The 21973-nt window shown below is 38.5% G+C and overlaps 2 protein-coding genes and 1 long non-coding RNA gene across 9 annotated transcripts; all 3 read right to left on the bottom strand.

The window, feature by feature from the left end:
- Positions 1-793: 793 nt before the first annotated feature.
- LOC116211180 lies at positions 794-21564 on the bottom strand. Of its 5 annotated transcripts, none has more exons than XM_031545432.1 (11): positions 21437-21562; positions 21066-21130; positions 19276-20821; positions 18867-19197; positions 18007-18497; positions 17467-17691; positions 16521-16693; positions 16128-16313; positions 15778-16036; positions 1332-1765; positions 794-1194 (listed from the first exon to the last, which is right to left on the bottom strand). In XM_031545432.1, the coding sequence occupies exons 2-11, from the start codon at positions 21084-21086 to the stop codon at positions 1087-1089; spliced, it is 3774 nt and encodes a 1257-aa protein (XP_031401292.1). In that variant the 5' UTR covers positions 21087-21130; positions 21437-21562; the 3' UTR covers positions 794-1086. The 5 variants fall into 5 exon arrangements, with proteins under 5 accessions (XP_031401292.1, XP_031401289.1, XP_031401288.1 ...); XM_031545429.1 differs by having other exon boundaries at positions 796-1194; positions 16128-16310; positions 17467-17796; positions 21437-21564; XM_031545428.1 differs by having other exon boundaries at positions 797-1194; positions 17467-17796; positions 21437-21557.
- On the bottom strand, positions 1779-8257 carry LOC116211182. 3 transcript variants are annotated; one of them, XM_031545434.1, is made up of 8 exons: positions 8189-8257; positions 6038-7583; positions 5629-5959; positions 4769-5244; positions 4205-4558; positions 3287-3459; positions 2894-3076; positions 1779-2802 (listed from the first exon to the last, which is right to left on the bottom strand). In XM_031545434.1, exons 2-8 carry the CDS (start codon positions 7566-7568, stop codon positions 2527-2529), a joined length of 3324 nt encoding a protein of 1107 aa, XP_031401294.1. In that variant the 5' UTR covers positions 7569-7583; positions 8189-8257; the 3' UTR covers positions 1779-2526. The 3 variants fall into 3 exon arrangements, with proteins under 3 accessions (XP_031401294.1, XP_031401295.1, XP_031401293.1); XM_031545435.1 differs by having other exon boundaries at positions 4205-4453; positions 6038-8235; XM_031545433.1 differs by having other exon boundaries at positions 6038-8221.
- On the bottom strand, positions 9989-12856 carry LOC116211183. The gene is made up of 3 exons (XR_004157625.1): positions 12565-12856; positions 11383-11446; positions 9989-10256 (listed from the first exon to the last, which is right to left on the bottom strand). It is a non-coding gene; the product is annotated as an uncharacterized LOC116211183 (long non-coding RNA).
- Positions 21565-21973: the final 409 nt, after the last annotated feature.

The following is a 21973-nucleotide window of genomic DNA, read 5'->3' as shown; positions in this document are numbered from 1 at the left end:
CATGAGGTATAGAGTTGACCCTTATGGTTTTTGGATTCACTTGCCTTTTAAGTTGAACGGACTATGAAATGAATGGACAATGGTGGGAGTAAATACTTTTGGATGTAGCTGAATGGAGTATGGAGTAGATAATTTTTTAATATGGTTGAATGGAGTAACACTTTTGATACATCTTTTTGTATATAATGTAGATATTCTATGTAGACATACTGTAAATATATGAAATCTACTTGGTATGATGGAAAATATATTTTCTTTGTTTCTCTATTTTGAGAGATAGCCAGTGAAATTGTCATGAAACTCAGACACACAAGCTGCTCAAGCACAGATATAATTTTGTAGCTAAACCTGCAGCCATATTGTAGGATTCTGGGAAAGAATAGCAAGAATGGTATATGTACTCTTCTTCACTACCTTGGGATAGCCTCATAAGAAGGGAGATTATATGGAGCAGGGCATTTCTATTAATGCGAGTTCTCTGGGATTGAAAAGCTGACTCGAATCATTTCCTTCTTTACCTATCATGTGACAAAAGCTATTTCAATTACTCACTTAAAATGAATTTACTATTCATTGAGGTTGGAAATCAGACACTAATACCTAAAATTCTAATTTGGAAGACAAGGTTTCTTCATCAACCACAGCTTGAGATCTATTCTTCTTATATTTGAAGATTTAATTGCTTTGATTCTGCTTTTTTGCGCCTCGTAGCAACGCGCGGGCTTTGCCCTAGATGTATATTATTACGTTGTCACGTGAGAAATAAAACTTGAAATATTAACCTTCTTGACTTGACTCAAGATCGCATTCTTCCTCATTTTAGCAATTACTAACTATACAGCACAAACTGCTCGCTTGCCTACAATTCGTTTTTTTTTTTTTCCTACTAGTGAGAAGGCACGTGCATTGCGAGCGATCTTTGCATAGTTAGAAGCATATTCCGAAGTACTTATTGTCCACCCAATTGCTCTGCCTCCCCCAAGAAGAGGAGGGAGAACGGCACCATACTAGACCGGATTATCAGATGGAAGACTATCCCGTTGCTTTGTGGCAGCTTAAGCCCTAAATATACGCTAAGAACCACTCTCAAGGATTAGTTTCTTCAGTTGCAGGATCACTCTGCGCTTGTCGAACAAATTGTCCCTTCACATGAGGATGCTGCTCTGCAAGCTTTTTCCTGCTCACATACCGAACCTAGGGAGAAGAAATTAACTTGGTCAGTCACACGTCACGGGCAACAGAATATCTGTTGGCGGTTTTGAGTCACTTTTGCTGGTGTAACCTACCGAGTAGGAAAGCTGTTTCACATAATAAAAGTACGAAGATATTACCTTCTTCTCGTAGCACCGATCTTTGCGCTTCAATAGGAACTTGGCAAGAGCCGCTTTCCTTACCGATCCTTGAGAACTCTCTTCCACAGGCCTGCTTTCCCCAGCATGTCTGGTAACTGGAACCTGATTGACATTTCCATTACTTCCACAGATGCTTCCACAATCCATACCATGGCGATGAGTCAAAGCGCCACCATTGCAGAGGCTACTGCTGGCACTCCTATCAGTGGCAGGTGAAATGTGCCCTCGGTCCTCCACAGAGTCAAACTTAAAGTCGTGGTTTTGATTCTGCCTGCTTTGGTTGGAGGAATTGCAGACATTCGGGTCAGGTGTGTCTCTCACGCATTCGAGAGAGTTGTTTTCACAGGTGGACTGTTGAAAGGAATCGACCCGCAAGAAGGGTTCTCGTTGGGCACCCGTACTTGGACTTGCCACTGGTGATGGAAAAGATTGTGCACAATAAGCTTGAGGATACATGGAACTGTATTCAGTGCTTAAATTTTCGAACCTCACACCTCTAACTGGAATTGGAGCAGGAAGTAACTGTTGAGGGCGTGAAGGAACATATTCCGATTGTCCAGATTGAGCATTAGCCAAGGACACGATACTAGTCATAGAAGCTTGAGCGAGCCATAAATATTTTCAGGCCATTTCCCCTTAAACTCATGGAGAAGCCATAAATGCAGGGAGAAGAAAGATTACAAAAAAAAATGACTGCCTCATCATCGTACCTAACCTGTGTTCTTCAAGAGAAGGGAAAGCCGAAGGGTAGGGACGAATAGAAGAAGACAGAAAGTAACTGTAGGGATGACGACTTGATGAGAAGTGCAGCTTTTGGAGGAAGTGCACAAAGGAAAACCGCTCGAGGCGAGAAAGAAAATATTCAATGGGAATGAGGAATAACTAATCAAAATACTTGTCAGTGAAAATTTGAGCCTGTTGTAAGGTCAATTTCTTACTTTCCATTAGGTGGGTGTTACGCATCCAAATGAATGAGTAATACTCACTCAATATTTACTCGAGAGGCGGTTGGTTTAATTTACAGAAGAAACCTCATTGGACAAACCTTTTTTTTTTTCAATAAAAGAATTGTAGGAGGGGCATATTTGGAAAATGAAAGTGAGACGGATGGGCAAAGCTCTAACTTTATGTATCAGCATATGGAAGATTAAATTGAAGAGAGGGCGGAATAAGATTACATGCATGTAGACTTGCCTATGTTGAGCTTAGACATGCCAACTCGTTCATTAGCTTTGGTTGGACTTGTTGATTGTCTTGCAGAATGCTCAAGAAGATCTGGTGACTTATCCTCACCGACCTCTGTGTCGTCTCCGATCAGTAACGAGGGAAAGAGCATCAATGATTGACTCAGACATGAGCTATCCTGTTTTGGAGGAATAGAGCCTCCAGCACATGAGAAGCTTGCTACTGTTGACGGACGTTCTTCCAATCCCAATGGCTCGACAGCCTCCTGGAGGATATAGAAACATCCAATTGTCTCCATTAACATTTGAAGCGATGGAAAAATCTGTTAATATTATAGGGTTAAGAACCTCGAGTACCTCATCTTCAAGAAACTTCTTATCTTTGCAAGCCAATAGCGACGGGAAGAGAGTCAAAGGTTGACTTAATTCTGAGGTATTCGGATTTGGAAATGCTGCGGTGCCTTCCAAAGTTGAATCATCACAATTTGCTAATTCGAGTTCTTCTGAAGCAGGCTCCACCAACATCGGCTTCTTGTCCTTCTGGGATACATACATGTACGTATATACATATATTGCAAGATGTGGCAGAATTTATACAAATTACTTTGTGAAAAAACGAAAAGATAAAACACAAACACATTGAATTATTGTGGAAATTGTGCAATGTATGAATTATGGTTTGAATGTGCAGTTGCCTTAAGACATATGTATATTGCATCCAGCTGAGAACGCTATATAACTGGTACTTACCTCATCCAACCCAGATCCAGATTTGCCCTTGGAATACTCCTCAGGATGACTTGCCACTTGAGTCGGCGCCTTCGATATCACATACTTCTCGGAGATTTCCTTCCGTTTATCTTTGCCCTGCTTTTCCTTAGCTAGTGGTAACCGTCTGAATTCTTCCTGAACCCAATCTTGACCTGCATTACATATATTTGTTCCAGAAAAGGGTTAATAATCTGGCGGGTACCTAAACTATTACAAAAGAACTCCCTTCAACTTAGTGGGACAAAAAGAGAACAAAAAAAAAGGGGCCCTTCTAAGTACCGGGCACACCAGGCAGTGAAAAGAAAATATACAAGATAACTTTTTCGGAGAAGAGGCACTCTTTTTCTGTTCGAAACATCTCTTTTGAACCAGAGCATGAAGGGGAACTATAGATCAGAAATGTTACTTTGATACACCAGACCAGACACACATCTTTTTGTTACTGACCAGATCTGTCACCCTCATAGAAAGAGCTAACCCAGCATTCACTGCTCTCTGAAAGCACTGCTTGTTCTACCAAAGTCTGGAGAACATGGTACTAGAGTCACTAGACGAAAGGCCGTGATTGGTGAAGGCACCAAACCTTTTTTTTTTTTTTGGATAAGTGAAGGCATCAACTCTTAGTTGCTGCTGTCTACAGGAACTTTCTAAGAGGTTAGGCAGTTGGTTTAAATTGCAGAAGGCTGTGTCGATTTCCTACTTGCAGCTGAATGACGAAATCACAGAGTCACCTTGGAAAAGCTTTAATCTTCTAAGTTTCTGTAAAGTCATGTGGCAACATAATATGCACCTACTCAGTCAACCGCAGCATGTATGTAAGTTGAGATGGGCATGCAATGACATGAAATATTGAATTGGATACCAAAGGCCATTTGTATCACCGAATGATGAATATACCTTCTATACATTCTTCCAATTGCTTCTGCACTTGGGTCCTACTAAGCATTTTCTGAGCTCTCATCTCCATGACAGCTCTCCTCAGAGTCGCCCATGGTGAAACTTTCACGGCTTTAAGCTTAGGCCATCTCATTGCTCCCTGCCCTGATTTGACGTTGTGGTTCTGCTTATGCTTGCAACCAAGTGGACTCCAAAGGGGTCCAAATTCAAACCATCTACCGAGATCCATCTCGCTATTAGCATTCGTGTCTGTTGAACAAGGTTTTGGTTGTGTCAGTTCATCCATAATACTCTTTAGTTGCGAATCTTCTGGCAGGTGCATCTGGCTGGCAGTAGCATCGGGCGCTCTCGTGTCTGTCATCGCCCAGATAAAGATCTCAAGCAAGCATTTCGTAGTTACCAAAGATTACTGCTTAACTAAAATTCCATGACCATATCACAAAGCAGTGAATCGTAAACCTACACGTAATGTTATTATATTTACCAAACTCTTGCTTGCATGAAAAATTTGAGAAGTTCTACCATGACAAAAATTAGGAAAGCGGTAAGTACCAAGCAACTTACCATTACCGTCCCTCACGACGAATGCATTGGATATGCCCTCGCAAATACAAATCCCTCCACATTCATCTGTAAGAGTTTTCACTCCAAGCTTGAACTTCCCACTTTTTGCAATTTCAGAGCTGTAATTAAAACATAAATCTCCAAGTGTTCCCATCCCATCCTTTAGGGTCACTTGCAGAGTACCGGTCATGAGTGGGACATCCGTTATTTCATTTCTTTCAAAATCCTCCCTTTGCCAAGTATTTCCACTTTCTTCATCGAAGTCTCCTTCAAGTGCTGAAACTGTCAAATTTAACGTCGATAATGCACTGTCTTGCACCACATTACCGGAGATTCGATCTACCAAGAACACATGGACAGGAGATCCTTGTTCACTTTTGACCTCTTGACCAGTAACTAGGAGAGATGGAATCCTAGTTACAAACTGCAGCTGCAAACATCTCTGGCTTGGGAGATGGATACCAGCTATTAGAGAACTGTACCAAACAAAGTTTGACAGAGGAGTTTCCTAGTTAGATTAAAGAAGTTTCTGAGGAAAAAGTAAAACAGAAGGAATTGCTTTTAATTTGTCTTCTAAATACTCAGAAACAGTCAGAAAAATAGGCAATGAAGGTAGATAAATCAAGGTACTATTTTCCGGAAAAACAAAATCAAGATACTAAATTAAAATTATGTTGAAGCTTATTATTATATTTTGTGAGGATTCTTTTTTATCATAAAGAACTATCAAGCATATACTTTAGGAGAAAATATCTATAATCATCAAGCAAGATGTTAGCCACTTTTCAACTGGCTAGATGCACTAGTAACATAAACTTTTAGGCTCTAACACTCGAAAGAAAACAAGTAGATGCTCATACCTGTGAGTTGGTTGTGGATCTAAATAGGAGACCTCCGGCTCGTTTAAGAAATCAGTAGGAAATCTCCACTTCAACTCGCTGAGCTCTGTAAGATCCTTTGGCTTATCAGATGCATTCATTGCCCTAAATCCAGTGGTCAAGATCATATTCATCCAAAAGAAATGGGTTGATGCTTTAAATGTAAATGCGCTCAGATTCTTCATTTGAGCAGTCTCAAATGCACTCAAACTCTGTTTATAAGCGGAACCACTGCAGGGCTGACTTAATATTCGGATGGCGTACTTCTGTAGCATTGGGAACTCACGCCCAACGCAATAAGCCCACCAATCACCTACAAGAAGATATGAGTTAAAAGAAGCATAACAGATTGTTGCTGCTAGCAATAAATAAAAGAAAGCAAGATAATTACCTGGGTGACATACTTTCCGCATTCTGTTCGCGGTATCTGAGAATATGTTTGGTTCTCTGCTTCTCTCGTGATACTTAATAATTTCTTCCAAGAAAGCGTCTTTATCTTCGCTAGCTACCAAGTGGCTCACTATAAATTCCATGACTTCCATTATTCTGGCCTTATCCTTAAACAACTCACTGCACATATATGCTGGGTTTAGAAAAGCTGCAGCAGCATGTATTGGATGGACAATCTTTTCCTTCAACGAGTTGAAAATCTGCCATAGTCTCTCGTATTTATCTGGATTGCCACCATAAATTCTTCCTATTCCTTCAGTTGCCATTTCCATTGCCACATACAAGTACCCAGAAGATGAACCATATTTATCAACTAGATAGAGAACTAGGAATAATGACTCTAGAGCCTGTACTATCTCTTCCACTTGATTCCAAAATTCTAGGCTACTAATTATTTCAGCCACTTCTTTTACCAGGTCTGACATACTACAGCCAAAAGACTGCACAAGTTGAAGTAACTGATCTTTGACAACAATGATCGACAGTAGCATACTGTAGTTTGAGGAAAAATCTATTGCTTGAGGCTGTATTAACTCCCTGTTGTTGGTGTACTTCCTCATCAGCAACAAAAGATCGCTATTCCCATAAATAAGGGTTATGAGACATCTAGCTTTATCAAATGCCAACTTAACCCACCCAATTTCCATGTAAACTTCCTCAAAACTTGACTGGATCTCAACAGCAACACAAGGAGTGATGCATATTTGAGGAAAGTCGCTAGCGAGCAGATCCTCGGTAGGTCCTCCACTTCGAGCGCCATTAATGTATTGCACTACATGGTTTGGCCCTACAGTTTGGATACAAAAGCATATGATTTCCTTTAAGAAAACACCATCTAACTCGTTCCTTGGGACTTTGAACGAATTCAGTAGCACTACTCCTTTCCTCGAGCAGGCCATGATGTTAACGAAGGACTGATTCTCTTTCTCGTTGCACCAAACATCAGAGACGATGGTGCAACCAGTTTCCTTCCATGATTCCTTCACTTTTATCACATCTGCTTCGATTTTGCCAAGCAAGTCGGGAATCAGCCGAGACTTGAGTGTCGAATAACTCGGCAACTTATAAGGAGCACCAAATGCAACCACAGCATTCATGAAGTCAATGAAGGAAGATGACTGAACAACACTGCAATCAATGTTATTCGACAGAAAGAACTTCACGAGCAAATTATCCAGCTCACAGCTATCATTTTTCTCACATACTACTTCTGAAGAAATTCCATCGGAACTACTCGAAAAGTTTTCGGGTTTTGGTCTCTTATTGATACCAACTTTAATTACTTCAGCAGCAGCTGCTCGGACTTCTTTTGGGACATTGGGGCATATATCTATGCCACGTCCTTTAATTCCTGATAAATGGGACTTAACTCTAGGGACACCCCCAGCAAAATCTTTTCCGCAGTATTTGCATCTAAATCGCCCATTCAAACGCTCTGTGTGTTTCCAAAATGTGTCTTCCTTCTTAGGCATGATGTCTCATGCTCCCTAAACGAAGGAATTGTATGGATAAGCTAAATGAGAAGACGGAATCCTTGCATTATTTTACTGCAAAAGATAAACTGGTCACAGGACCATTAACTGCTCAAAATATAAGTCCCTCAATGTATGACAATCACGACATTAGATGTTCGAAAGGTTTCATTTCTTGAAAAGGTCTATCTAGTCACTGCATAGTTGATCAAGTGATAAGGAAACAAACTTAACTAGTTACTTGCAACAGTACACCTTGTAGGACCCCGAACATCGGACAAGAATTTGTGAGCAGAAAATTCACATCAGCATCAATTATGCAAGGAAATAACGGGAGAAATTAATACACGATCATCTGGTCTAACAAGCACTGGCCCACGAAGAAGTAATTAATAATGTATCTATGCAATCCCATAAAGGGAATTGGAAAATGTACTTCAACTGTTCACCAAATTGCCAAACCTTTGCTGTTTCAAGAAGATTGATTTTCTACTTCTGTCCTCTAAAATCACCGAGTCAAGTATTTGTTAAAAGAGGTAAAAAGAATTTCTCAACAAAATCTATTACAGGTTAGAGAAAAGCCAGTCGGAGAAGCAGGAGAGAATGTGTCTCTCTCTTACCTGGAAAAACTGATTATGTCGTTGGCAAGAGAGAAACAAAGAGCACTGAAGGGGAAGATGAGAGAGGCGGACTGACGTCGAGAGACTATGAACATATATATATATATATATATACACACACACATACACATGCAAACCATAGAAAAAGTCAATCATCGATTATTATATATAAAAGCTAAGGCACTATATAAAAATGCGCCTTGATCGATCACTCTGAAACCTTTAGCTCATTGTTACATGTTCTTTTGATTGGTCGGAGATATTAATTCATCATTAAAAATCGAGGATAAATAATTAAAAATAAAAAAATTAATCAATTCACGAATACACACCAAATATTTTCTTAGAAAATAAGATTTTATCGATAAATTAAACGATATATATGTAACTAACTTAACATGTGAGCCTACAGCTAATTATTGTAAAACTATTTCAGATAAACATAATATTATTCATAAAAAAAATTTCTCAATTCATGAATAGATCTTAATTTTCCTAGAAAAATAGCTTTCTTTTTTTTTTCCTTGAACTAGAAAAATAGCTTTCTCCATAAATTGATTAACTTTTTTATATGTAAATTTCATTGCACGTTCGCGTGCACAAACTGCAGAGCTTTAACCATCTATATATAATTATAAAAGCTGGATCAATTCATCGGATAATGCCAAATAGGATGTAGGTGACCCAATATTAAATGACTTTAGAGTTTCCATTAATCATAACACGATAAGTGACATGATATTATTGAGTAAAGTCACTCAGAATTTTAAAGATTTCTTTGGTTATAAAAGTCATATATAATTATTAAAAAAAAGAAAAAATTTACCTTTTGTTGTGGTATTATATGCCCTTAGAATTTTTTAAAAAAATGCATACCCCATGTATTACGGGAAATCCACTTTTCTTTTGTAAACATATTAGTTTCATGAGAAAAATAATAAATTTGAACAAAATAAGATTGATATGAGATAAAATTTAATCAAATATATGGTTACAAATGAAAAAAAATTAAAAACTAGTCCCTGTGGACAAATTTTAGCCACAATAAGAATTTTATGTTACTTATATGAACGATTCAATAGTGGTCACGTCCGATTTATTAGGATGTTTATCAAGGGCCTTGCATCTAGTTTATTATAAAATATAGGGTTATGCAATAATAAAGTACAGGATTTAAGTGAAACTCTCTCCCAAATGAAGGCGAAATTTGCGGAATTCCTAGTTACATGTATCTTTTCTTTTTTTGTACGTAACATTCTTTTTCTTTTTATCTTTTTGGCTGGACGCGTAACATTCTCTTTTTTTTTCTCTAGCAACGGGGAACTTTTTTACTATTCTGCAATGATAATGTTTTTTTGACTTGTGTAAGCACACGTGGAATTAATGTTGTCCATTTAAAAAAGTGTAATTTAGAAATAGCTCACATGGGATGAACGATGAATCAAATTTTCCAACTTACCAAAAGTAAATTGAGTGCGAAATTGTAGGCTAAGAATCTAAATTATAATTAATTTCTTCTCAAGAAGACACTCGATGTTCTTCCTGATCATAAACTTTGTTTTGTAGGAGATTTGGGAGGAAGCAACCGCATATAGTTGAACACTGGGATAAGTTGTATTCCATGAGAAGACTGTCAAAGCCATCAAAGTGAAGCAGCCTGCATATGTATTGTTGGGGACAAGATTTCGGGCTCCGACCCGATATGGCCCGTGAGGCCTAGCAATTCCAGTGTCACGACCCGAAATTTCGATAAACTTTTCCTAAATTTCATCAATAGCCCTTATCAAAACCACATCACTATTCCTATAAAATTTGCTTTCCATAACTCTCAAAAATATATAACCAATCCAGCAATATCTAATATATACACACACATATATATATCTCAAAAGGGAGTAACTTTTCTTAACCACATCACTAACCAACTAAACAAAAATTTCAGGTTGTAACATGTTCAAATACATTCTGTACAAGGAGAATACTTATCAAATAACTAAGACTTCTACATAGTCCTCCAAGCTGATCCCCGATATCAAAAAGTGGTTCTTCCGTGCAATCGGAAGCTTATCTGGAAAAATGTATGCAGGGTGTGAGCTGCATCTCAGTGAGCACTAAATTCCAAAGCAAAATGAATAATATTAAGTGATAAATATATTTTAGACAATCAAATATTCATATAGACAGTAGTAGCATAAGCAAATATTCACCCACACGACATATTAGACAATACATACAAATGATTACTAAGTTCATTCATCAACAATCAATTGCCCTTATAACCATATAAACTATTATTAGAATTTACCATTAACCAACATCATTTTGCACTCATAACCTAACTAAATCAAATTAGCAAACAACACGGCTTCCATACAATAATTCAGACAATCATATTAATCATCACATTTACAGCAATCCAACCAAACAAACAATATACAACACAACCAAATCAATATAGCCATAGGATTGCATTTCCTCGCAACAGAGTTGCAACGGTACCGTGACCCCGCACTTCTCGCACATATCATTCTCAACTCCCAATATCCATATCTCATAAGCGGGGGCCGCCTATTAACCTCTGGCGGTAAGAGTTGACCTCAATTTGTATTCCGCCGGGTCTTAGCGGCCGATCAAGTCCCTTTTTCTATTCCGCCGAGTCCAGCGGCCGATCAGGCCCCTGTTTATATTCCGCCGGGTCCAGCGGCCGATCAGGCCCCTCTTTATATTCCGCCGAGTCTAGCGGCCGATCTGGCCCTATTTGTATTCCGCTGGGTCCAGCGGTCGATTTGGCCCATTTTGTAATCCGCCGGGTCCAGCGGTCCCATGGCTATAGTCAAACCACAATCAAAATCATGATCAGTTGTAACCATGCCATCGCACCTCATATATCATCATACACAAGCACAATCTCAATCACATTACAATGGTATCACATTATCATCACATATCTCATACACAATCAACATATACAATCACGCTGCATATCTCAAATCAAAATAAACATAAAAGGGCAATATCTCTCTAATCAATTCATACAATATAGTAAGACCGATTTGTTAATCTCTAACTATCACAATATTCTTCGTAACAATTTATATATTTAGAACACATCATTTCACAAAAGACTAGAATATTCACATAACATACATATATATATATATATATATTATTTCACAATGGAATAAAGTACTCACCGAACACCCAAAATGATTCATCAAACTTGACTTTCAGGATGCATAATATTGCTGTCCTCAGCCCCTATCAATTGCAAGCATAACAGGAAAACATATCATATCTCATATAATTCCATCCACATATATATATATATATATATATCGAATGCCTAACCATTTGAAATTCTCAAGAGAGGAGAGATTCAAACCCATTTGCTCTTAAATTCTAAGCACTCATACATCTATAATGGTCGATCATATAATCAATAAAAGGTCAACCAATCAAAAGGTAAATTAAAGCGGCAAATTCTTCTTGATAAACTTAACAACCCAATCCTTATAATTTAACAAACTGAAATCATATAAACTCACACAAGTTAAAATAGAAGTCTTAAGTTTAGGAACTTATTACAATCACTTCCAATCGTTCTACCTCGATTCCATCCTTTAATAAGCTTTAAACTCACAGATTACTCAAGTAATCAAACAAATAAATCCTTTTAAACTTGACACATTCCTCAATATCCAACTTGGCATATTTATCCCGTCACAATTAAGCAAAATCCTAATTCACTAAAATTAGTAAGGTAAGACCATCCTAAATCCCTACTAGCCATAAAAGAAAAAGAAATGTACACTTTTCACGTTAAAAGAAAATATGTTTCTTCTTGTAGATTTAGCTAGTAAATAATTTTTGCAAAACGTAACAATAATAACTTGTGATTTAAACTCACATAAAACCAATACTCAAAGAAAACTCAATCACATGAAAGGAAGAACCACCGTTCACCACAACTCACATGATCCATTCGAACTCTACCCTACTACCAAGCAACTACCTCCATCTTTTGCTTCAATATCTGCACATCACCCCTCCCTCGATTCTCTTTTCAATCTTTTCTCCCATTGTCACTCTTCATACTGTATTATACTCTAATCCATTATTAGAACTAAATTCAACTTGAAAATAAAACCCTCATGAATTATACAAAGAACTTATAAAAATAACATTCAAGTAAATTCACAAACTCATGTAAAATATGATATACCTAGGCAATTTAATTCCGAACAAAGCTGGACCAAAATAAAAATATCCCTGAGAGACCTCAATTTATCACAAGAGATACATATAAGCAAAGCAAGGGTTAAACAACATAAATAATACAATCAATCTCACATACTCAAACATATCTGTTAACTTACCCAATTATAAGCTTAAACTCTTCCTCTCTAGTGCTCCCCCATTTCCCCCTACTCGCTCAACTCTCAATCTGCTGCCATATCCCAATTATCCACTCGATTATTCCTTCCTCCTCCTAGGCTCCACTCTATTACGAGCTCTATGCTCGTTTCTTCCCCCTAGAGGCCCCCTCTGAACCCATCTTCCTCTAGCTCGCTCTCGTATGCTCTCTCTCTCCCTCTGTTGTCCTCTGTTCTTTCTTCAATTTTTTTCCCAGCCCGAAAAACAGAGCAAACAGGGAAGGAAAGGAACAAAAGAAAAAGGAAGAAATATATATGGCGGTGGAAATGCAATTGCAGGGGGGAAATGAGGCCACGTGGGCCCTTCCACCCCTTTCTTTTTTTTTTCTTTTTTGTTTGTTTTTTTTTCCCTGATGCTCTAGCAATATGTACGTATATATATATATATATATATATATAAACATGTACATACATATATATACTATTTGAAATAAAAAAAATGTCAAGTCTCACATCCAGCGAGGTCCAATGAGGCCCAATCCGATCATTCACAAGACCAGACATTTTATTGTACCTTACATGTGATCCAATGAATTTGTGATGCCATTAAAAAATCTTTGGATCAAAACATTATCTTTAATATTAAAAGACAAGAAAAAATTAGCGTTCCACTAATAATTTGACGTTTCATTATAGAATTTATCAAAAAATTAGGGTTTCTTTACCTCTTTCACTCTCACCTAGGGGTTTGCAGGTCTGGATATTATGTTTCTTTCAGGATATCCGGACTATATCATGTGGAGGATAGATTCTAAGATTTTAAAACTGGACTCTAACATTTTGAAACCTAGAACCTGGAACCAGAATTTATCCTGAAATCTGAATTATACTACAGATTCCGATAACCTGTTGAAAGCTGTAACTTTTTTTTTCTTTTTCAAGCACAATAAATTAAATAAATAACTAAAATTGAAAAGATCTCATTCACAATTACGCAAAATAAATAAATGTCGACATAGATTAATTAGATCACATCCATCCACAGAACTAAATGATTATGTACCTCTCCTTATATATGATAGACAAAGCAAATACACAATTAAAAGATTATGTGGCTATTTAGCAAAAAAGAATAAAGTAGCTTTTCTTAATAGACAAAGCAAATAATCTCATTTTAGGATTCTGTAATTGCTATATCGCACATAGAGGATTATGTAAATATAAAATAATTTTTTTTCAGAAAAAATATAACTCCAGGTATCGATTTCGTGGCTATCATGTATGTTGAAACCGAAACCTATTTTCACCGATTCTTTAAATTATTATCCGAATCTTCCATCATTTTCAATTGGAGTTATCAATACCCTATCCTAATTAATAAATTTCAACCAGTTTCGAGTATATTAAGTAGTCGTGCCCACCCATAGTCTCACCCATTCAGCCCCATCCCCCCCGATTCTCCTCGCTGCTCAATGCCCTGCCCTCTCTAGAGTTGACTGGACAGTCTCTCTCCCTCTCTCTCTCTCTCTCTCTCTTACTCTGCAAGAAAACATCTCTCTCTCTATTTCTCTCTCTAGGGATCGCCATCGTCATTATCCACTGGGCGGAAGCTCGGAGTCGGACTAGAGCTCGAGCCGTCGCCGGAAAGCAGCCGAGTGAGTGCGTTCATGGCTTTGACTTGCATCTCAAGTGCCCGTATGTAATCAGTCGCCTCCTCGAGTATCACCGGCAGCGGCTCCTTCCGGTAGCCGGGGACCAGCCGGCCGAGAACCTTGACCTTCTTCTGGACGGCCGGCAGGCTTTTCCCTTTTAGTCTGTGGACGCCGACCCTCGGCTTCTTCGACTGGCTGCTCTGGATGAGCGCCGCCATCGCCGAGGCGGATCTCTTCCTCCTCTGCTTCCTGAACCTGCTGAGCTTGATCCGGTCCTTGAGAATGGCGCGGCTCCACCTCTTCCTCCCCTTGGCCGCGTAAGCCAGCTCCCTGTCCTGTCCCAGCCTGGACTGTCCCTCTTCTTCTTCCTCATCCTCTTCTCCTGCAGAGAGAACTTTTGGCATTAACGGTGAAGTATTGATGATGCAGTAAACTTTTGGTGTTTGAAGAAATTAACGGTGAAGCATTGAATAATATGATGTAGTAAACTTCCGGAGAAACGGCACACCGATCAAAGGGACGGGAAAGCAAACGACGATAAATGTAGCTATAAAGATGGATGAAGCTCACTCGAAAGAGAGAGCATTTGACATCATGGAGAAGCAATAATTGCAGGGGAAGAAACATAAAAAAAAAGGGATTAATAGCGTCATATAGCCTAACGTTTAAATGAATTATTAGTTCTAGTCTAAATTTAATTTTTTATCTGAGATATTTTAACGTTGACGTGTTGGTTTCAAATCTATTCCAACGCTAACTTTCCATCCAAAATTGACGGAATTGCACACGTGACACGTTAATTTCACATCTATCCCGATACTTGTTACAAAATTAACGTGTCACGTGTGCAATTCCGTCAATTTTGGACGAAATGTTAACGTCGGGATAGATTTGAAATCGACACGTCAACGTTGGGATATCTCAGGTAAAAAATCAAGTTTGGATTAAAATTAAGAATTCTTTCAAACGTTATGTTATATGACGCTATTATTCCAAAAAAATAACTGCATCATCAGCGTACCTAACTTGTGTTTGTCAAGAGAAGGGAAAGCCGAAAGGTAGGGACGAATGGAAGAAGACAGAAAGTAGCTGCAGAGATGACGACTTGATGAAAAGTGCAGCTTTTGGAGTAAGTGCTCGACGAAAAACCGCTCGAGAAAGAAAATATTCGATGGAATAAGCAACAATCAATTAAAATATTTATAAGTTAAAATTCGTAAGTTTATTGTGAGATCAGTTTCTCACTTTTAAATATTTTTATTGGGTGGGTGTTACGCATTCAAGTAAATAAGTAATACTCACGTAATATTTGCTCACTCGAGGTGGTTGGTTTAATTTACAGAAGAAAACTCATTGGACAAATTGTTTTTTTTTTTTCAATAAAAGAATTGGAGGGGCATATTTGGAAAGTGAAAGTGAGACGGATGGGAGAAGTTCTTACTTTATATGTCAGCATAGATATATACTAATGCGTTGAGATCTTAGAATATATTCGCAAGGAAGGACCATATGGAAGTTTGAATTGAAGAGAGGGCGGAATAAGATTTCATGCATGTAGACTTACCTATGTTGAGCTTAGACATGCCAACTCGTTCATTAGCTTTGGTTGGACTTCTTGTTGATTGTCTTGCTGTATTCTCGAGAAGATCTGGTGACTTATCCTCACTGACCTCTTTGTCGTCTCCGATCAGTAACGAGGGAAAGAGCGTCAATGACTGACTCAGACGAGAGCTATCCTGTTTTGGAGGAATAGAGTCTCCAGCACATGTGAAGCTTGCTACTGTTGACGGACGTTCTTCCAATCCCCATGGCTCGACAGCCTCCTGGAGTATATAGAAACATCCAATTGTCTCCATTAACATTTGAAGCGACTGAAAAATCTGTTAATATTATAGGGTTAAGAACCTCGAGTACCTCATCTACGAGAAACTTCATGTCTTTGCAGGCCAATAGCGACGGGAAGAGAGTTAGAGGTTGACTTAATTCTGAGGTATTTGGATTTGGAAATGCTGCGGTGCCTTCCAAAGTTGAATTGTCACAATTTGCTAAGTCGAGTTGTTCTTCTGAAGCAGGCTCCACCAACATCGGCTCCTTGTCCTTCTGGGATACATACATGTACGTACATACATATATTGCAAGATGTGGCATAATTTATACAAATTAATTTGTGACAACGAAAGGGTAAAACACAAAAACATCGAATTAATGTGGAAATTGTGCAATGTATGAATTATGGTTTGAATGTGCAGTTGCCTTAGACATATGTATATTGCATCCAGCTGTGCACGCTATATAACTGGTACTTACCTCGTCCAACCCAGATCCAGATTTGCCCTTGGAATACTCCTCAGGATGACTTGCCACTTGACTCGGCACCTTCGACATCACATATTTCTCGGCGATTCCCTTCCAGTTATCTTTGCCCTGCTTTTCCTTACCTAGTAGTAACAGTTTGTATTCTTCCTGACTACAATCTTGACCTGCATTACATATATTTTGTTTCCAGAAAAGGTACTGTTAATAATCTGGCGGGTACTGAAACTATTAAAAAAGAACTCCCTAACAAAAAGAGAAGGGGGGGGGGGGGGGGGGGGGGGGGGGGGGGTTTGGGGGTGTGCAGGCCTTCTAAGTACCGGGCACACCAGGCAGTGAAAAGAAAATATACAAGATAGCTTTTACGGAGAAGGGGTACTCTTTTTCTGTTCAAAATGTCTCTTTTGAACCAGAGCATGAAGGGGAACTATAGATCAGAAATGTTACTTCGATCCACCAGACCAGACACACATCTTTTTTTTACTGACCAGATCTATCACCCTCATAGAAAAAGCTAACCCAGCATTCACTGCCCTCTGAAAGCTCTGCTTGTTCTACCAAAGTCTGGAGAACATGGTACTAGAGTCACTAGATGAAAGGCCGTGATCGGTGAAGGCACCGAACCTTTTTTTTAGTGGATAAGTGAAGGCAACAAATCTTAGTAGCTGCTGTCTACAGGAACTTTCTAAGAGGTTAGGCAGTTGGTTTAAATTGCAGAAGGCTGTGTCGATTTCCTACTTGCAGCTGAATGACGAAATCACAGCGTCAACCTTGGAAAAGTTTTAATCTTCTATCTAAGTTTCTGTAAAGTCAAGTGGCAACATAATATGCACCTACTCAGTCAACCGCAGCATGTATGTAAGTTGAGATGGGCATGCAATGACATGAAATATTGAATTGGATACCAAAGACCATTTGTATCACCGAATGATGAATATACCTTCAATGCATTCTTCCAATTGCTTCTGCACTTGGGTCCTACTAAGCATTTTCTGATCTCTCTTCTCCGAGACAGCTCTTCTGAAGCTTCTAATGCTAGGCCATCCCATTGCTGCCTGCCCTGATTTGACATTGTGCTTCTGCTTATGCTTGCAACCAAGTGGACTCCAAAGGGGTCCAAATTCAAACCATCTACCGAGATCCATCTCGCTATTAGCATTCGTGTCTGTTGAACAAGGTTTTGGTTGTGTCAGTTCATCCATAATACTCTTTAGTTGCGAATCTTCTGGCAGGTGCATCTGGCTGGCAGTAGCATCGGGCGCTCTCGTGTCTGTCATCGCCCAGATAAAGATCTCAAGCAAGCGTTTCGTAGTTACCAAAGATTACTGCTTAACTAAAATTCCATGACCATATCACAAAGCAGTGAATCGTAAACCTACACGTAATGTTATTATATTTACCAAACTCTTGCTTGCATGAAAAATTTGAGAAGTTCTACCATGACAAAAATTAGGAAAGCGGTAAGTACCAAGCAACTTACCATTACCGTCCCTCACGACGAATGCATTGGATATGCCCTCGCAAATACAAATCCCTCCACATTCATCTGTAAGAGTTTTCACTCCAAGCTTGAACTTCCCACTTTTTGCAATTTCAGAGCTGTAATTAAAACATAAATCTCCAAGTGTTCCCATCCCATCCTTTAGGGTCACTTGCAGAGTACCGGTCATGAGTGGGACATCCGTTATTTCATTTCTTTCAAAATCCTCCCTTTGCCAAGTATTTCCACTTTCTTCATCGAAGTCTCCTTCAAGTGCTGAAACTGTCAAATTTAACGTCGATAATGCACTGTCTTGCACCACATTACCGGAGATTCGATCTACCAAGAACACATGGACAGGAGATCCTTGTTCACTTTTGACCTCTTGACCAGTAACTAGGAGAGATGGAATCCTAGTTACAAACTGCAGCTGCAAACATCTCTGGCTTGGGAGATGGATACCAGCTCTTAGAGAACTGTACCAAACAAAGCTTGACATAGGAGTTTCCTAGTTAGATTAAAGAAGTTTCTGAGGAAAAAGTAAAACAGAAGGAATTGCTTTTAATTTGTCTTCTAAATACTCAGAAACAGTCAGAAAAATAGGCAATGAAGGTAGATAAATCAAGGTACTATTTTCCGGAAAAACAAAATCAAGATACTAAATTAAAATTATGTTGAAGCTTATTATTATATTTTGTGAGGATTCTTTTTTATAATAAAGAACTATCAAGCATATACTTTAGGAGAAAATATCTATAACCATCAAGCAAGATGTTAGCCCCTTTTCAACTGGCTAGATGCACTTGTAACATAATCTTTTAGGCGCTAACATTTGAAAGCAAACAAGTAGATGCTCATACCTGTGAGTTTGTTGTGGATCTAAATGGGAAACCTCTATCTCGTTTAAGAAATCAGTAGGAAATCTCCACTTCAACTCGCTGAGCTCTGTAAGATCCTTTGGCTTATCAGATGCATTCATTGCCCTAAATCCAGTGGTCAAGATCATATTCATCCAAAAGTAATGGGTTGATGCTTTAAATGTAAATCCGCTCAGCTTCTTCATATGAGCAGTCTCAAATGCACTCGAACTCTGTTTATAAGCTGAACCACTGCAGGGCTGACTCAATATTCTGATGGCATACTTCTGTAGCATTGGGAACTCACGCCCAAAGCCATAAGCCCACCAATCGCCTACAAGAAGATATGAGTTAAAAGAAGCATAACAGATGGTTGCTGCCAGCAATAAATAAAAGAAAGCAAGATAATTACCCGGGTGACATACTTTCCGCATTCTGTTCGCGGCATCTGAGAACATATCTGGTTCTCTGCTTCTCTCGTGATACTCAATGATTTCTTCTAAGAAAGCATCTTTATCTTCGCTAGCTGCCAAGTGGCTCACTACAAATTCCATGACTCCCATTATTCTGGCCTTATCCTTAAACAACCCACTGCACATATATGCTGGGTTTAGAAAAGCTGCAGCAACATGTATTGGATGGACAATCTTTTCCTTCCACGAGTTGAAAATCTGCCATAGTCTCTGGTATTTATCTGGATTACCACTGTAAATTTTTCCCATTCCTTTAGTTGCCATTTCCATTGCCACATACAAGTACCCGGAAGATGAACCATATCTATCAACTAGATAGAGAACTAGGAATAATGACTCTAGAGCCTGTACTATCTCTTCCACTTGATTCCAAAATTCTAGGCTACTAATTATGTCAGCCACTTCTTTTCCCAGGTCTGACATACTACAGCAAAAAGACTGCACAAGTTGAAATAACTGATCTTTGACAACAATGATCGACAGTAGCATACTGTAGTTTGAGGAAAAATCTAATGCTTGAGGCTGTATTAACTCCCTGTTGTTGGTGTACTTCCTCATCAGTGACAAAAGATCGCTATTCCCATAGATATGAGTTACGAGACATCTAGCTTTATCAAATGCCAACTTAACCCACTCTATTTCCATGTAAACTTCCTCAAAACTTGACTGGATCTCAACAGCAACGCAGCGAGTGATGCATATTTGAGGAAAGTCATTAGCGAGCAGATCCTTGGTTGGTCCTAGACTTAAAGCGCTATTAACGTATTGCACTACATGGTTTGGCCCTACAGTTTGGATACAGAAGCATATGATTTCCTTTAAGAAAACACCATCTAACTCGTTCCTTGGGACTTTGAACGAATTCAGTAGCACTACTCCTTTCCTCGAGCTGGCCATGATGTTAACGAAGGACTGATTCTCTTTCTCGTTGCACCAAACATCAGAGATGATGGTACAACCAGTTTCCTTCCATGATTCCTTCACTTTTCTCACATCTGCTTCGATTTTGCCAAGCAAGTCGGGAATCAGCCGAGACTTGAGTGTCGAATAACTCGGCAACTTGTAAGGAGCACCAAATGCAACCACAGCATTCATGAAGTCGATGAATGAAGATGACTGAACAGCACTGCAATCAATGTTATTCGACAGAAAGAACTTCGCGAGCAAATTATCCAGCTCACAGCTATCATTATTCTCAGATACTACTTCTGAAGAAATTCCATCAGAACTACTCGAAAAGTTTTCGCGTTTTGGTCTCTTATTTATACCAACTTTAATTGCTTCAGCAGCAGCTGCTTGGACTTCTTTTGGGACATTGGGGCATGTATTTATGTCACGTCCTTTAATTCCTGATAAATGGGACTTAACTCTAGGGACACCCCCAGCAAAATCTTTTCCGCAGTATTTGCACTTAAATCTCCCATTCAAACGCTCTGCATGTTTCCAAAAAATGTCTTCCTTCCTAGGCATGAAGTCTCGTGCACCCTAAACCAAGGAATTGTATGGATAAGCTAAATGAGAAGATGGAATCCTTGCATTACTTTACTGCTAAAGATAAACTGGTTACAGGACCATTAACTGCTCAAAATATGAGTCCCTCAATGTATGACAATCACGATATTAGATGTTCGAAAGGATTCAATTCTTGAAAAGATCTATCTAGTCACTGCATAGTTGATCAAGTGACAAGGAAACAAACTTAACGAGTTACTTGCTACAGCATAACTACCTTGTAGGACCCCGACCACATCGGACAAGAATTTGTGTGAGCCGAAAATTCACATCAGCATCAATCTTGCAAGGAAATAACCGGAGAAATTCATGCACGATCATCTGGTCTAACAAGCGCGAGCAATACTCGGTAACAAATAATGTATCTATGCAATCCCACAAAGAAATGGAAAATGTACTTAAACTGTTCACCAAATCACTTCCGGCCAAACCTTTGCCGTTTCAAGAAGATTGATTTTCTACTTCTGTCCTCCAAAATCACCGAGTCAAGTATTTGTTAAAAGAGGTAAAAGAATTTCTCAGCAAAATCTATTACAGGTTAGAGAAAAGCCAGTCGGAGAAGGAGGAGAGAATGTGTCTCTCTCTTACCTGGAAAAACTGATTAAGTCGTTGGCAAGAGAGAAACAAAGAGCACTGAGGAGGAAGATGAGAGAGGCGGACTGATGTCGAGAGACTATGAACATATATATATATATATATATATAATATACACACACATGCAAACCATAGAAAGAGTCAATCATCGATTATTATATATAAAAGCTAAGGCACTATATAAAAATGGGCCTTGTCCGATCACTCTGAAACCTTTAGCTCATTGTTACATGTTCTTTTGATTGGTCGGAGATATTAATTCATCATTAAAAATCGAGGGTAAATATTTAAAAAATTATTAAAAATAAAAAGAAAATTAATCAATTCACCAATAAATAATAAATATTTTCTTAGAAAATAAGATTTTCTGGATAAATTAAATGATATATATGCAACTACTTAACATGTGAGCCATACATCTAATTATTATAAAAGTATTCCAGATAAACATAATATTATTCATAAAAAAAATATCTCGATTTTTATCTCGATTCATGAATAGATCTTATTTTCCTAGAAAAACAGCTTCTT

This window comes from Punica granatum, chromosome 6 (genome assembly GCF_007655135.1).
Source record: "Punica granatum isolate Tunisia-2019 chromosome 6, ASM765513v2, whole genome shotgun sequence".
Lineage (NCBI taxonomy): Eukaryota > Viridiplantae > Streptophyta > Magnoliopsida > Myrtales > Lythraceae > Punica > Punica granatum.
This window is presented reverse-complemented; position numbering and strand designations above follow the sequence as displayed.

Excerpts from the sequence above, each read along its gene's own strand:
- LOC116211180 (XM_031545428.1), bottom strand. The coding sequence starts at position 21,086 with ATGTGGTCGGGGTCCTACAAG. Across the intron at positions 20,822-21,065 it reads TGTGGTCGGGGTCCTACAAG|GGTGCACGAGACTTCATGCC; the intron begins GTAGTTATGCTG and ends TCCTTGGTTTAG. Across the intron at positions 17,797-18,006 it reads CGTCGTGAGGGACGGTAATG|ACACGAGAGCGCCCGATGCT; the intron begins GTAAGTTGCTTG and ends GGGCGATGACAG.
- LOC116211182 (XM_031545434.1), bottom strand. The coding sequence starts at position 7,568 with ATGCCTAAGAAGGAAGACACATTTTGGAAACACACAGAGCGTTTGAAT. Across the intron at positions 3,460-4,204 it reads ATTGGAAGAATGTATAGAAG|GTCAAGATTGGGTTCAGGAA; the intron begins GTATATTCATCA and ends TATGTAATGCAG. Across the intron at positions 2,803-2,893 it reads AGAAGTTTCTTGAAGATGAG|GAGGCTGTCGAGCCATTGGG; the intron begins GTACTCGAGGTT and ends TATATCCTCCAG.